Here is a 16,564-nt window from a genome sequence, read left to right on the forward strand (position 1 = left end):
TGTTGGGAGTTAGTCACTTGACCAGGAAACAGAGGGACCTCCATAACACCATCAGAAGCAGTAAGAAGGCAGAAAAGTGAGTCATGTCCCAGGACAGCTGGTGAGTGTACTTCCACTCCTGGTTCAGATAAGCACCAGCACAAACCAAGTACATGGACTTTCCTGTTTTCCCTTCAGCTACAGTATTACACAGTGCCCCACCTCGTGGCCCAGCCCAGAATAGAGAAGCTCAGCCACTCTGACGGTGGCTCATTACAAGTAACTGGAATCACATGTAGCTGAGGTAGCAATGGATCCCAGCTCGGACCATACATAGAATATACACGGGCACACATCATCCCGATTTATATTTCACTTCCAGCAAGGGGAGGGCACGCTTCCACTTTTGGTGGCTTTGTTCTGCCATTTATACAGCAAATCGTTTCTGCAAGCAGTGTTTTTTTTAATTTAAAAAAAAGGCAGCACTGACCACAATCCAAAGAACATTTCCTTACCCCTTCACATAATGAATAATTAGGAAAAATTATTAAAATATCCCTGTGCTGACTCCATGGACTGATTTATTATTTTGATACTGCCTAGTAAGACTGATGTAAAAGACACCACTGCAGCAGTCCAAGGAAACACATTCCTTTTAGAGCAGCAAATGAGCTTCCTCGGTTTTTTTTAAAAAAAATGCTACATCTCAGAGCTTTCCCCCGGCTTTGGCTCATTCCACAGATTCCCAAAGCTTTGCTTGCACTTGGCACATTTATCTAGGTCAGCATAACTTCCCCTTGCATTGTTGCCATGGCTACTGCCTTCTCCTGACTGCCTTATAAATCAAATATTTGGCTGCAGACTAAAGTCGCTTTAGTGACTGTTTCTGACTTGCCTTGAACATGGACCAAGGTATGACTGCATCTTCAGAGATTGCCTTTTTAGCCTTGAAACATGGCTGTGATTTCAAACCCAGGCCACCAAAATAAGCAAATTAATTTGCAGAATAAAATATCACAATAGAAATGTGCCTTTTTGATTCAGCATCAGGCAGATTTCTGATCTCAGCCAGGCTTTTAGTAAAAGTGTGTGTGTGGGGGGGTGAGGGGGGGAAAGAGAAAAACAAAAAGAAAAATCTCATCTTAGATTCCTCTCATGTAGATTTATAATGTACATTTCGCCCACAAAATACAGTTGATCTACTTTATAGTATATTCTGTGAAGTGCTTTGAGGCAACTCAATGCATAATTCATTGACCTACTACTCGGGTTTGTTCTCATCCTCAGCTTTAGTCCCGTCCACCTGATTGTATGTGGACAAAGGTGCATTTGAATGCAGCTTCTAATACAGTCAGTGGACAAGCCCAGCCCCAGCTGTGACTCGAAGCAGTTCAACGCCTCCCCCACAGCTCTGGCAAAGATCAGAGAAATAAGTGTCTAAACTGGTGGTGCAGCATGTTGGAGCTGCAGTTGGCTGTCAAGTCAAGTGATTCTCAGAAGGGTTAAAGGTGCAGTATGCATTAGTGTAAAAGTGCAGGTTACACCCTGCTGCTTTTAGTGAGTGTCTCTGGAGACATGAAGTGTAGCTCTGGCAGTCGAGATAGCGGGATCTTAGTGTGCGGACAGCTGGGTACAGCATGGGCTGCACCTGCAACGGTCACACAGCAAATCCCTTGATGTCTCCCTGTATGTATTGGCACAACAGCACAAGCCTGCATGTGCAGCTGCGTGAGCTGGCATGGAAACTTGCAACTGCAAAACAAAGAAACTTGGGTGTAAGATGCAAGCGGTTCATGCTGGGTCCGAGCTTCACAAATCCCTCAAGAAAAAAATAAATAGAATTGGTCACTTCAATCCACGACTGTTTGTGGGACGCTGCTGTGCGCAATTGGCTGCCGTGTTTCGCCCACAAATATACAGTCAATTAACTTTACAGTCTATTCTGTGAAGCGCTTTGAGACGTCTAGAAGACGTGAAAAGCACTATTAAATGCAAGGATTATTATTATTACATATAAGCCAGTGAAACCAAGGCACAGCAGAACCAAGTAAATTACATTAGCAGCGTGTACATCACCTATTTTATTTTACAGCATCAGCGAGATTAACTCAGCTTTACTTTTGCCTCATTTGTTCACAACTTGTCCACCTGACCAGCAACATCACAACCTCCTTATGAAGATACAAAGTCTACGAATTTCAGGAAAAAAAGCACAAATACGGACAGGCAAACTGGAGAAGGAGTTGGTAAAACAGTTTCAGGAAGCTGCGGAATATCGAAATCCAAGACAGCGAGTGCTGTACGTCTCAAATCTTTCTGCTCCTCCTTCCAAAGGAAGCCCAGCGCTCACATCCACCACACAATGACCACGCAGCCTGCACAGTCCTGCAGCACCCTCCAGTGGAAGATCATAGTAACAACAATCCCGGCATTGGATATAGCGCTTTTCACGTCTTCTCGACATCTCAAAGCGCTTCACAGAACAGACTGTAAAGTGAATTGACTGTATATTTGTGGGCAAAACGCGGCGGCCAATTGCACACAGCACTGTCCCACAAACAGTCGTGGATTGAAATGGCCAATTTTATTATTGTGTTTTTTTGGGAGGGATTATTATCAGGCGTAAGGAAACTTGCGCAAGGTCTCGCCCCCTGCCTGGAATTGAACCCAGGTGTCCCGCTTGCAAGGCGAGTACTCTAACTACTGAGCTACAGGACTCCATGGACAATTTCTCAGTTCGTTCTTTCGTTGAATTGAAATAAAACATTTCCGTCAAGATTAAAAACTCCCCTGGGGAGAGCTTGTACAGCACGCACTTCATACCAGACAATATGGAAACTATTCACAAGTGCAACTGGCATGATATGCAAAAAATATGAATAAAAATGCATCAAAGAAAGCTCTGTGTTGGTCCAGTTGTTGTTATGAATCTCTTCTTGCAGCGTGTCAGCTCTTTTTATTAAAAATCCATTGCAGTTGATGACTTTTATTGTTCATCCATTTTCAGTCATAATGAATTGTGCATTCTCAGCAGTTTGAGAACTTTACTCATCGCGTTAACTTTCATATAAAAATTTATTTTAGATGTTTCGCTGGTTTCTTATTATAACATTTTGGAGAACACACACCGCAGTCTGCTCACAAAACCATTTGTTCCATCAACTAAGTATTTTCTCAAATGAATGTTACAGCAGCACCATTTACTTACAAAAAAACAAACTATTCCAGATCAAACCACAAAGCATCTCATCTTAAAAACAAAGCGCTTTTCTGGTTTTACTTTAGATATTCCTATCATAGTCAACAATGGGAAAGCAGGATTATCTTATTGCCACAACTTCAAATTTCATTCCCCAAAGTAAATCACCAAAGCTGCATTATGTGATGCTTCTAGGAATACGATCAGATAATTCTGCTGTTCTTCCATTCAAACTAAAATGGGCAGAATAGTGTTCCTCAAGGATCACTCCTGGCTTTTTCTGACCAGTACAACTAGATGAGCATATTATTCACTTGTTTCTTACTTGAACTAAAATGCTATGATAAGCTGGAAATCCAGGTCCTTACCTTTCGACAGCGAGGGTTGGGGCAGCTGAACATATTCACGTCTACATCCAACAGTGCCGGGAAGTTACAGAACGGGCACCTGGAACAGGGAATGAGATAAGGACATTTTTAATTAAAAACAAAACAACTGGTGGTGGTACAAGTTCATCAGCTTGGCATGTTAAACAGACTAACTGTACAAGATTGCAATTGTTTCATTAAAAAAGTAAACACAAAATTGTATAATTTAATTTTTTCAAACAGGAATGGCATGAAAACTGAAAGGAACAATGGCACTGACCAGCTGACCCCCAAAACAAGACGGTGTGGGAGAAAAGAGATGCACAAGAATATTGGGAGAAAAAGAACTACAGGATTGAAACACCGGCTGAGATCCCATAAGGGAGAGGGGAAAAGAAAGGTAAGGGAGAGAGGAAGGATGGGTGGAGACTCATACGGAATAGACTAGTTGGGCCCAGTTTCTGTGCTGTACAGTCCTTGTAAGTCTTTGTAGACAGCAGTGATGCTTGGCTCCATTAGAATAAAGCAATCAGTCGTTGTGGTCTCAATTTTGCTGGAGGAGGGCTGGGGGGGGGGGGAGGGGGGCTGGTTAAAAGTCAAAAGGAAATTTCTCCGTGGTTTCAGAATTTTATTTCCCAAAGTAAATAAATAGAAGATAAAGAAGGTACTGTGAATGTGCTCCAGGCTCCAGCGGCGTGACAACAACAAGTTGCATTTATGTAGCGTACCAGAGCTCTTACAAACCCGGTCGGTGGAGCAACGAGCAGCACCGCGGGACACAAACCCAACACCAACCTCACAAGCTCATCAAGACAGGCGGTGGCAATGGCTTCCTCGGCTTGTCGCTCGTAGTATTTGCATAGTATGTTCTCGGGCAGCACCTTCTCCAGTTCACTGTTGAGGAATGTGCAGGTACAGCCACTTTCCATGCAGCTCAGCTGGGACTGAAAACAAAGGACAAAAAAAATCACCGTGCAATATGTCAGGCTCAACGTTTAGGAGTTAACAAACGTGCACAACTTTGCCACTTATATCAATGAGGGAAAGAGGGGACGAACAGGATAGCTTCTTTTTAAAAAAAAGAAAAACATTTCTAAGATAATGTTTAAGTGCTCAGCAACTGGGAAGGTTGACCTCATTTCAAATCATGCATTGCATTTATCCTACCTCAGGACACGCATGTCATATAGCCTGTATGACACACACACACCCCCAACCACACATACCTCCCCCACACACTAACCACAATGTCTAAATCTTCAAGATACAAAAATCAGAAAAGGTAAGCACACCGCTCATAGCAACTACTTGATACTTATGCCATTTGATTACATTTTAAAAAAAGCTAAGGAGGAATTTTCTTTCTGTACAATCCCAAGTGCTTACCTTGCCAGCTCCAAAGACTGCCTCCTGAGCGTATCTCACGAGGCATTCTTTACAGAAGAGGTGACCGTCGCTGCATTGAGTCAACTCCTCAAAGGCAAATTCTCCATAACAGCAGCCACACTCTATCAGCTGCCCATCCTAAACCAGTAACAAGGCAGTTATTATACAATATTTTTGAGATCTTCACATGCACTATTGTGAAGAGGGAGAACAATTCTAGCAAATGTTCTCACTTATATCCAGCAAATGCTCTGCACACATGGCACGGCTTTGTCTAGGCAGTCAATGTGCCACAACCTCAGTCGTCTCCAAACAAGTGTCAGCAGTTCATCGGGGATGAAGGACATCACAGCCAAACCCATTAAGTATCCTTGCACATGTACACAAATGTGCAGGTTCCCTCCGCAGCATATGGAAACCAAGGCTGATTTATCGTGGCTCTATTCCTGCTCCAATTAGAGGTCTAATTGAGCACAGACCACAAACCCAAACTAATCTGCTACCTTGCATGGTTTAGTGTTGTGGAAGCCTGGGCTTTACACTTCAGGCTATCAGATGAACTCTCCTTCTGGACATTGTAAACTGAACTCAGGAGTTAAATTGGCCTGTTCCTAACAAGATAGAAGAACGCACCAAAGCTGGGTGACTAAAGTGCCAAATACAACTCACACTTTAGTGCTGACAACATATATTTGGATACTTTTCAGTGCCCATTTTTAAATACATTTTCGAAAGAAAGAAAATATGAGCACTTCAACAGGAAATTTGCCCCCAAAACATAGTCTAATACACAAAATACTTCACAGTAAAATCCTGTGAAAGGTGCTGCATCAAATGTAAGGATTATTATTAAAATCAAACAGAGTGTGAAGTGTACTGGATCAGTGGAAGAGTGAGCTAATAAGACACAAAACTGCATTAAAATGTTTATCTACTTGCCTTTTGATATTGTTCTTCATTCATTTGCATAGCAAGCTGAAAATCCGCATACTGTAAAACAAAGAGTTAAAATTCCACGTGACAGCTGTAACAATAGTGCCCACTGCACTGCAGAGCCAGGGTTGTAAAGTCAGGTTGAACTCTGAAAATGTTTGAAATTATCTGTTGGTCAAAAAACCCTGCTTCCTTTTAAATTGACAATTTAAAATCTCCTCTTCATTTAAAAACAAGTTCCGGCGACTTGAACAGTGATGTGAACGTTTTAATATAATGAAACTCACTTCATGTGTCTATTGCAGTGCTGGTACCTGTGCAACAACAACAAAAATACATTTGCCAATATCTAGAGTGAAGTAAGTAACATTACGTCCAACAAACAAACATTCAACCCCTTCACTTTCCTCCTGGTGAGAGCGTATGCTGATGCTAAGGACCATCAGTATTGTCCCCTCTGGGTACTTCACGTGAGTATGTGTGAGCAAAGCACAAAGAGCAATAACTCCCACACGCACATAGTTTGTGCCCTGCCTTGGTTTCTTTACGGATCCCTGACTGTATAGCCCTGTGGGACGTCCTGATGAGGTGAAAGGCAAATACAAATGTAATTTGTTCTTGTTACCTCTTCCATCTCTTTCATCTTCTGATGGAAGACCTCAAGTTCCTCCCGCACGAGTGGGTGAATGTGATCCTGATCATACGATCGCCAGTGTCGTCTTTTATGTTCTAAAAAACGCATTTGTCTCTCTATTTTAAAGGCACCTGGGAAAGCAAAAACACTGTCATGAGCCTGAGGTTTCCAGCATGCAACCACAACGGGAAAAGAGAAGTCCTTATCTGTGCACAGCAATAAATATTCAGGAATTTTAACAATCTATGCAAGATTTTATTTCAAAGACTCCATATTTTAAAAAATATTTCAGAAAACTTCTTTTCATTAAAACAAGTTCAGAAAAGCCCCAAAGCAGTCCATGAAGGTTTGATTCCACTGGTCATTCATCTTAATAAGTTTACGATTACATTTTGCCCACAAAATATAGTCAATTCACAAATCTCAATAAGAGGCCACCCATAAATATTACCATTTTCATAAGACTACATGAGGGGAGAGGAGAAATCAAAAAAAATTAATTCTGGAATTTCATAGGTAGAAACATAGGAACTAATCCTTTCAATTCCAAGGTATAACTATCAAAGTTCAGAAATGTTAGATGCTGTATTAACACCTCCCTGAAACACTTGTGAAAATGGTGAGAATTATGGCAGTTGGATGTGTGTTAACCTAACAAAATTAATGCATGTGGAATATAAATCTACCCGTTCACTTAAATAGGACAGAGGCTTCTTATTAAAGACAGATTGGAGCAATTTCAGTCAACGTAAATGCAGATCAACTGACAGCAGAGCAGTGTCTTCACACATCATAACCTCACCTTGTTCAAATCTGAAACTGATTGAATTAAGGGAGTTCATTTCTTTCTGTTTGCTTTTTTTCTGATTGGACTGTGGTGAGTTCTCCTGCCATTGCTTAATGGCATCTGATAAGGCCTGCAAAGTAATCGATAAGGCAATTGTGATCAGGTGAGCTTTGTGACGCAGTCAGATCAATTAGTCTTCAGAATTTTAATAAAAAATAAATGATTTATACTTAAAAATCATACAAACTAGCAAATAGTCGCTGCAAAGAACTTTACAGCTAGTATTTCAATGTCAGTGTTAGACAGTTGTGGTATCTGATCAGTCATTATGATTTGAGATGTAGCTAAGAGTCAGCTTGGCTCAGTTGGTGGGTCTGTCACTTCTGAGTCACAACTTATATTTCTGAGCTCGCAGTCTGGGCTGATTCTCCAATGCAGTGCCGGGGGAGTGTTACATTCTAAGTTGTTAAACTGAGAACCCATCTGCCTATTTAGGTGGATGTTAGAGATCCCATTACACTTTTCAAAAAGGGAGTTTCTCCCAGTGTCCTGGCCAACAGCAACCCCCTCCTATATATATATATAAACAAAATATATAGATTATATTGATCATTGATGGCTCTTTACAGAACACTGATGTGGGAAAACTGACTGCCGTGACTACAAATCCAGTTACTTGACACAAAATCTTTCAGAAACACATTGTGAAAAAGCGTTATATCAAATGCAGGGATTATAATGACACATTATTAAATAAGTCAACGATACAAACCTTGCGGGTGATTGCATAGTGTCCCTTGAGCTCGTGTAAAGCCCATTTGATGTCTTGGCTGTTCAACATTTTAAAATCTGCCATCAGGAGGTCAGAAGCCTGAAGATAGCATTGATGATTCACTGGAACCAGCTTTGAAAAATCGAAAAAATCCACCTTGGGTTCCTGTTTAACACACAGAGACAGAAACACACACAGGCACACGCACACACAGAAACACGCAGGCACACACAGAAACACGCAGGCACACACAGAAACACGCAGGCACACACAGAAACACGCAGGCACACTCACACACACAGGCACACGCACCCAGACAGAAACGCGCAGCCAGACAGAAACGCACACAGACAAGCGCGTGCACGACCAGACAGACACGCACGCACAGACACACATACACACCCACCCACAGACAGACAGACACGCACACCCACCCAGATAGACAGATGCATACAGATAGAAAGCAACACCCACCCACACACACAGCAACACACACACAGACACGCGGGCAGACAGAAACGTGCGGGCGGCAGACAGAAAGACACACACATGCATGCAAACAGAAACACACGCACACACAGACAGAAACGCACGCACAGACAGAAACGCACGCACATGCAGACAGAAACACACACATACACAGAAACACAGACAGAAACGCACACACAGACAGAAACGCACACAAATGTTAGGTTGTGGGAAAACATTCAGATGCAGCAATTGTATATCTAAAATACAGAACGCACTTTAATGCTGTTTCCCAACCGCTTTAAATAATTTTACTTAAAAATTCTAGGCAATAGAGTGAGTGAAAAGGAGTACAAAAAGGTACAGTAGAGCTGGATTTTCTTCTAATGTTTTCCTCTATCTTCAATCCTCTTAGTGAGCCAACGTGATCCAAGCTGAACTACTCCAGGGTGCGAGCAGTCACTATGCCTCTTGTGGCAATGCTGCTGCACAGCATCACAGCTGAAGCACAGTCACTCATTCTGAGTTGAGATTTTTGCTGGATTGAGGACTCTTGTAATGAATTACTGTGCCATGCTTCTAAATATATAGCAGCTTGCATTTGCCCCGTACCAGCAGAACAGCACTAGTTAACATTTTCTCAAGAAGAGTGATTAAACAATATTCTATCGAAAGGAACAATAAGATAATAGTTTTAACATCCAAAAAGTTTCTGAGTAACCATCCACCATGATTTACTTCAGCAGTAAGATCACAAGACAATTTACCTCTACATTGCTTTCAAGCAAGCTGCTATTGCGTGTGAGAATGACACCTTGCTTCGGATAATCGGGGTATTCAAGGAGATGGTTACACAGGCTGGAGAGGAAATGGGGGGAAAAAAAAATGTTGGTCCATTTCAGTTTAAACCCTCGGCTGCTGGCAGGTCAGGAAAAATTTCCAACTCTCTGGTTCAGTTGGTTTTGTGAACCAACAAACAAATACCAATATTACAGAAACAAAGGCACAAATCATAAAGCTAGTCCGTTAACAAATAAAACATAAATTGCTTAATGCTTTTCAGTGGGGTAAGGAAATACTAGGGTTTGTCTTGTGAGGGTGTTGGAGACATGTAATCTGCTCATGAAATTCTCAACTGGCTACTTTCAATCTACTTGTGGAGTCCTGTAGCTCAGTGGTTAGAGCACTCGCTTTGCAAGTGAGAGACCTGAGTTCAATTCCAGGCAGAGGGCGAAACCTTGGGCAAGTTTCCTTACTCCACACAGAGCCTAATAATAATCCCTCCAAAAAACCAAAAACAATAATAAATTGGTCATTTTCAATCTACGACACTTTGTGGGACATTGCTGTGCGCAATTGGCTGCCGCGTTCGCCCACAAATATACAGTCAATTCACTTTACAGTGTGTTCTGTGAAGTGCTTTGGGACGTCCTCCCGACGTGAAAAGCGCTATATCAAATGCAAGGATTATTATTATTATTACTAATCTAATGACATGGTTAAGACATGCTCCCATTTGGTCCTTGTGACAAGTAGAAAATGAAAAAACTTACACATTTAATTCCCAGAAGTTATTTGCCACAATCAGCTCTTCGACAAACTCTCCCAGAATATCAGGGAAGAGGTTTATCTGCATGAAGAGAAAGGCTAAGTTAAATCTTGCTGGAGAAAAACATGTCAAATAATAATGTAAGGGATTTAGCTGCAACATTCATTGACAAACTCACAACACAAAGCAGTGATATGACCCAAATCCTTCAGCTCATGCGTTATTGCTGTAGATAACACTGCTGGTTACAAGGCAGGCAATTTCCCTCACTAGACATTCTTGTGACTCGAACCTGGCCGGTCATTTAGTGTTGAATTTTAGTTAGTTTGGTGCTGTGACCTCCCACAGCCCACAATATGAACTGGACTGGAATTGATTAAACTGTTCGTGACCAGCATAGAGAGGCTTTCATCCCATCCGTTTACTGGATTCATACCCAGGACAGAGATACAGGACAATAGTGTTTGCATTGTGGCGATTGACACCAGGAGTCATTATCAATGCAGTTACAAGTAGTAACTCCTAATTACAGGAAGCTCGTAATGCTGATGTGATCTACTTGCCAACAATCCCTCAGATAAAATTAGTCATTCACTTCACAGCTGTTCGTGGGACATTGCTGTGCACAAATTGGCGAGTTGGCGTTCGCTTACACAATGCACAGTCACTACACTTTACAGTAAATCTTGTGACATGCTTTGAGAATCCTCCTGACACGAAAGGTCAAATGGAAGGATTATTTATTATCATATCTACACTAGGAGAAGCTCCTTCACACACATCTGGAAGATTTATTATACCCTGAATACCAGAGATCAGTGTTGGAAGATAACAGAAGCATACCGTTTCGTTCACAAGTTTCTTTACAAGTTCTTTATCTACACCAACAGCTCCTTCCAGATGTTCCACGTCTATTACAGACTGGTCTAACAAGTCTTCTCCAAGCGGTGCCTGCCCGGGAGGATCAACATTTGCTGGTGGAATCCTTTCGTCTGCAGCTTCTGGTAAAATATCTTGCAGTAAAACTGGTTCTGGCCTCCTCACCAAATTCGCAGGAGCTTCGTCCTGTTCCAGTCCTCCTGCAGAATGGGCAACGTCCGGCAGCTCAAGTTCAATCACTTGGGCCTCAAGAGGCTGCATCAGCTGATCTGCAGCTGCAGCCCCCACCTCGCGCTGCTCTGCGTTCCATCCCTGCACTTGATGTTCATCAGCCCAGGCAGCCCCCTCCTCTGCAGGAGCCGGCTGAGGAGGGTCCGGCTCAGGCTCTTCTTTCACCTCCACAGTTTCTAAAAGTTTACTTCGAGCCGAGACCTTCCCCTCCTGCAAATGAAAATCTCTAGTAACTTCACCATCGTCCCTCAGCAGGTCTACACTTAGCCACTCGGACGCCGGACGGATGATGATGGAAGGCCGCGGCTGCCTTGCTGGGGACTAAGAGAAGAATTAAAATCAGACGTTTGCAGCACACGACGATAACGTTCAGCCCAACAGACCTGTGCCAGCGCGCCGTAAGAACTATCCACGTAGACCCCACACATTACCTCAATAAGAGCAGGTCGGGCCTTGTGATGTTGCTCCTTACTGAGCAGAACTACTTGATCATCAGTCGAATCAGAATCTGAGTCGTCAGAGATAGTGATGATTGGAGCAACTCGAGGATCTCGCCAGGCTGCAACTACCACAAAGAACCATCAGCAGGTGGCAAAACGTGCACGATTTAAGAGATTATGGCATCGGTTTTCACTCGTTAAACTACAAGAGGAGATGGAATGGCAATGGATAGTCTGCTGTTTTAATTACACTTCAATAACCTAGGTTTCAACCCAAATCAGTCCCATAGGATGAGGGTCGTTTCTCTTTCGATTTCACTTGCAGGGCCGAAGGGGTGCTTTCTAGGCGATTTAAAAACTCCCCAGAAGAAAGCCAGCCTTCCTGTCAGAGCTGCCAATGTTTACGGCTTTTTGAGGTTGGGTGAAATGTCAGCAGAGGATGCTCAGCAACAAGACAAGGTAACAGAACATCACATGCTCAGACACTGGGGGGGGGGGGGGGGGCAGAATGCTAGCCACTTTGCAGGGAGATTGTTTGAAAAAAAAGTTTGCCCGTATACCATATATCAAAAACATATAGACTGACATTCCAGACTTCTAGTAACAATGTAGAAAGCCGAATAATCACCTTTGACTGCAAGTACCACATGATAAACGGTACCTTCTAAAATCATATAGAAGGAAAGGTTCAAATGCACTTATACACATCACTCCAGGAGTATACAACTTGCTCAGATTCCACCTCAACCCTGGCTCTGCAAGTGTGGAATACCCACACACAACATAGGAATAAAGTGCCATGTTTGAGAGGATAAAGCACTGTCGCAAAACGTATTCAACATAAATCTGGTTAATGTCATTAGGTAAGTCTCAAACCGTGTATTTCCTGCAGCAATGCTCCCTTCTGCTGTGACACACACAAAGCAGACATAGCCCAAGATTAGACGGTGCTCTGCATGATCTTTTGAAGCCTTTTCTTTATTGATTAAATGCATTACGTTTGAAATGATCCCATTTCACTAGCAAAGTCAAGATTTCTCCAATTATAGCTAAAGGCACAGTGTGCTGTTGTAATACTCACCACTATTGGAAGGTCCCTCGCAAGCGGAGAGATTGATAACCTCCTCTGCTACTTGCTCGGTCATTGCCACACAGTGAGCTGGAATGGACCACTCTCAGCCTTTTGCATAACCTGCAAAATATAGTGCACGTTTCACAGTCAGAAAGACAGCAAGGATTTCTTGTTCTTCCACTTACTTTAGTGAACAAAAATCTACAGAATATAAACAGAAAAAAACACAGCACTGGAAACAGAAAACAGCACAGGTGGTGATCACCTTTAAATTTCCCCCGTTCTCTTCCCTGCCTAGTTTGTGGGCACATGAGAACATTAGCACTAAGTTTCAAAAAAAGGATAGAGAAGACGTTTATTATCCCTTACCACAATAATTGCACAAGTAAGCAAAGGTGCAAGCAAGACATAAGGGGAAAGGGAAATAGCCCCAAAAAGTGAATTACAGCACAACCCTTTTAAAAACACCTTTGATATTGCACCAATAATATCTCAAAGTGCTTCAGTGTTTTCTGTAAAGTGTGGTGACTCTATATTATTTAAGCGAATACAGCGACCAATTTGCGCACAGCATTCAAACCACAATCAGATTATCTTTCAATTGTGCAACTCCCTCTCAGCTGTAATTCTTTCACTTTATTAAAACTGACATCACTTCCAGTAAAGTTGCCTCAGGAAACCTGTCGCAAGAAGAGGCAAGTTTTGGTTTATTTAACTCTGCTGTAACCAGCTCTAAGTGACTTGAAAAACTTTATTAAACATAACAAACCATAAAAACAAACTCCACAGGGATCCAGGAACACTCAGCAGGTCAGGCAGCATCTATGGAGAAAAGAAAGCGAGTCAACGTTTCGAGTCCACGACCCTTCGACAGAACCCAACGTTTTGGGTCGTGGACCTGACTCATTTTCCTTCCTCCATAGATGCTGCCTGACCTGCTGAGTGTTCCCAGCGACTTCTGTTTTTGTTTCAGATTTCCAGCATCTGCAATATTTTGCGTTTCATCCACAGGGATCTGTGTGTGCGCGCAGTGAAGGAGTCAGCACAAAGCCGTGGCTGATTTCACAGTATGGTGATATTGATTATTAATTTGAGTTGCAACTGATATGTATGGGACATATCATCCTTATTTGTTTTTATTTCGTTTTGAGACATCTCAATGACATAATGCTATATCAAATGCAAGGATGAAGATTATTATTATTCATCGTTATTATGATAGTAAACCTCACATAACTCATATCAGTTGGGTCCATATATTTAATACGACTTATGCAAAGTATGAATTATGTCAAACAGAATATAAACTCTTGAACGGGACTTGGGCAGTTGTATGACTTAGGCTATTATACCAAATATACAGATCAGAGTTATGTAACATTCACTGTATCATTAAATCTAGTAACACGTCTTCAGGCTTGTGGGCATTCTGAGTTGGAGTTAGTTCTCCCATAGTTATTAACGGAATGTTTTGAAGCAGTCCTACATTTGTGAGATGCGTTATTCAGAACAGCTGACGGTCTTGGAAATAAAATAAAATGAACTCCAAACACTGGGCACCACGTGTGTTTGGATGAGAAACCAAAGCAAAGCACATCAAAGTTCACAGCTGCAGCTTATAGGGTTCTCCTCACTCACCAACCACACAATTACTGTACATCCTCGCTTCTGGCCACACACACCAACAATACACGCGGAAACGTCCTGACAATGATACCATCACTGCACCCATAAAGGTGGTGGAGGAGGAAGGCCACTCCAGGAATGGAAAGGAGCGCCATTTTTTATTGTACAACATAAAAAATGTTCTGCCCGTAAACACCCAACGTCTCGGCAGTGAAACACACCTTTCAAATTGGAGCCTTTGAGTCGGCGCAATTGACAGAAGTAAAGAAAGGAGAAAAGAGAATGAAGGCGACAGAATCAGCAAAGCCGCGGCGACAAAACACCACGAACCAAACATCAACCGGACAGTAAGCACCATTCAGCCCAACGCCTCCCCCCGCACAACTAACCCCTCCCCCCACGCTACCCGCCACCCCCCCCCACCCACTATCTCCCCCCCACACACGCTACCCGCCCCCCCCCACACACGCTACCCGACCCCCCCACACACGCTACCCGCCCCCACCCCACACACGCTATCTCCCCCCCACACACGCTACCCGACCCCCCCCACACACGCTACCCGCCCCCCCCACACACGCTACCCGCCCCCCCCACACACGCTACCCGACCCCCCCACACACGCACCCCCCCCCCCCCCCCCCCCCCCCCCACACACGCTACCCGACCCCGCCCACACACCCTACCCGACCCCCCCACACACGCTACCCGACCCCCCCACACACACGCTACCCGACCCCCCCCACACACGCTACCCGCCCCCCCCCACACACGCTACCCGCCCCCCCCACACACGCTACCCGCCCCCACCCACACACGCTACCCGCCCCCACCCCACACACGCTACCCGCCCCACCCACACACGCTACCCGCCACCCCCCCACCACGCTACCCCCCCCACCCCCCACCCACACACGCTACCCGCCCCCCCCCACACACGCTACCCCCCCCCCCACACACGCTACCCGACCCCCCCCCACACACGCTACCCGACCCCCCCCCACACACGCTACCCCACCCCCCCCCACACACGCTACCCCCACCCCCCCACCCACTACCCCCCCCACACACGCTACCCGCCCCCACCCACACACCTACCCACCCCCACACACAACCCCCCCCACACACACACACTACCCACCCCCCACACACACTACCCGCCCTCCCCCCACACCCCCCCCCACACACCCTCCCCCACACACACCCCCCCCCCTCCCCCCCCACACACCCCTCCCCCCACACACACCCTCCCACACACACACACCCTCCCCCCCACACACCCCCTCCCCACACACCCACCCTCCCCCCCCCACCACACACACCCTCCCCCCCCACACACACACACCCTCCCCCCCCCCCACACACCCCCTCCCACACACACACACCCTCCCCCACACACACACACCCTCCCCCCCCCACACACACACACCCTTCCCCCCACACCCCCACACACACCCCCCACACACACACCCTCCCCCCCACACACACCCCACACACACACACACCCTCCCCCTCCCACACACACCCTCCCCCCTCCCACACCCCCACACACACACCCCCCACCACACACACACCCTCCCCCTCCCACACACACCCCCCACCACACACACACCCTCCCCCCCACACACACCCTCCCACACACACCCCCTCCCCCCCCCACACCCCCTCCCCCCCCACACCCCCTCCCCCCCCACACACACACCCTCCCCCACACACCCCCTCCCACACACACACCCCCCCACACACACACCCTCCCACACACACACCCTCCCACACACCCTCCCCCCCCCCACACACCCTCTCCCCCACACACACCCCCTCCCCCCTCTTCTCTCCATGACGCTGTGACCAGCTGCCGAGGCCCCGAGAGCGTGAACTCGGCCCCGCGCGCGGGGGGGGGGGGGGGGGCGGTGCCGAGGAGGCTCCGGGGCTCGTGCTCCCGCCCCTCAGGTGACCGACGGCTGTCAGGAGTTTCTCGCTCTTTCTCTCAGCCCCGGGGGGGGGGGGGGGCGGGGGGGGGCGCCCTGGCCTGGCCCTCCCGCGACCCCGGTGTTGACTGCGACACTGAGCGGCGGCTTCGTTACCCCCTCCTGTCGGTGTCTCGGTTCCAGGTCCCCGGTGCCGCGCCCTCAGGGTGTTGTTGTTCGACGTTGCACCATCTCCCCCCCCCCTCCCCCCTAACGGCCCGGGTCCTGTCACAGCGGCGCTCGCGCTCTCTCTCTCTCTCTCTGTGTACAAGAC

At 45.8% G+C, this 16,564-nt stretch overlaps 1 protein-coding gene across 5 annotated transcripts in view; it reads right to left on the reverse strand.

The window, feature by feature from the left end:
* Positions 1-16,564, reverse strand: part of rnf216 (ring finger protein 216) — a 56,036-nt gene extending 39,472 nt beyond the window's left edge. The window contains exons 1-14 of one of the 5 annotated variants that reach the window (XM_042341071.1): positions 16,408-16,564; positions 14,545-14,559; positions 12,707-12,817; positions 11,617-11,750; positions 10,919-11,506; positions 10,080-10,156; positions 9,294-9,384; positions 8,059-8,223; positions 7,302-7,416; positions 6,491-6,630; positions 5,872-5,922; positions 4,933-5,070; positions 4,342-4,490; positions 3,547-3,625 (exon numbers count right to left, since the gene is read on the reverse strand). In XM_042341071.1, the coding sequence (XP_042197005.1) occupies positions 3,547-3,625; positions 4,342-4,490; positions 4,933-5,070; positions 5,872-5,922; positions 6,491-6,630; positions 7,302-7,416; positions 8,059-8,223; positions 9,294-9,384; positions 10,080-10,156; positions 10,919-11,506; positions 11,617-11,750; positions 12,707-12,770 (1,791 nt within the window). In that variant the 5' untranslated portion in view covers positions 12,771-12,817; positions 14,545-14,559; positions 16,408-16,564. Of the gene's footprint in view, positions 1-3,546; positions 3,626-4,341; positions 4,491-4,932; positions 5,071-5,871; positions 5,923-6,490; positions 6,631-7,301; positions 7,417-8,058; positions 8,224-9,293; positions 9,385-10,079; positions 10,157-10,918; positions 11,507-11,616; positions 11,751-12,706; positions 12,818-12,962; positions 13,153-13,466; positions 13,511-14,544; positions 14,560-16,407 lie in introns of those variants that run through there. The other 4 variants (XM_042341072.1, XM_042341070.1, XM_007906122.2 and 1 more) reach the window with 4 other exon arrangements.

The sequence above is a fragment of the Callorhinchus milii genome, unplaced genomic scaffold (assembly GCF_018977255.1).
Source record: "Callorhinchus milii isolate IMCB2004 unplaced genomic scaffold, IMCB_Cmil_1.0 Scaffold16, whole genome shotgun sequence".
Taxonomy (NCBI): Eukaryota; Metazoa; Chordata; class Chondrichthyes; order Chimaeriformes; family Callorhinchidae; genus Callorhinchus; species Callorhinchus milii.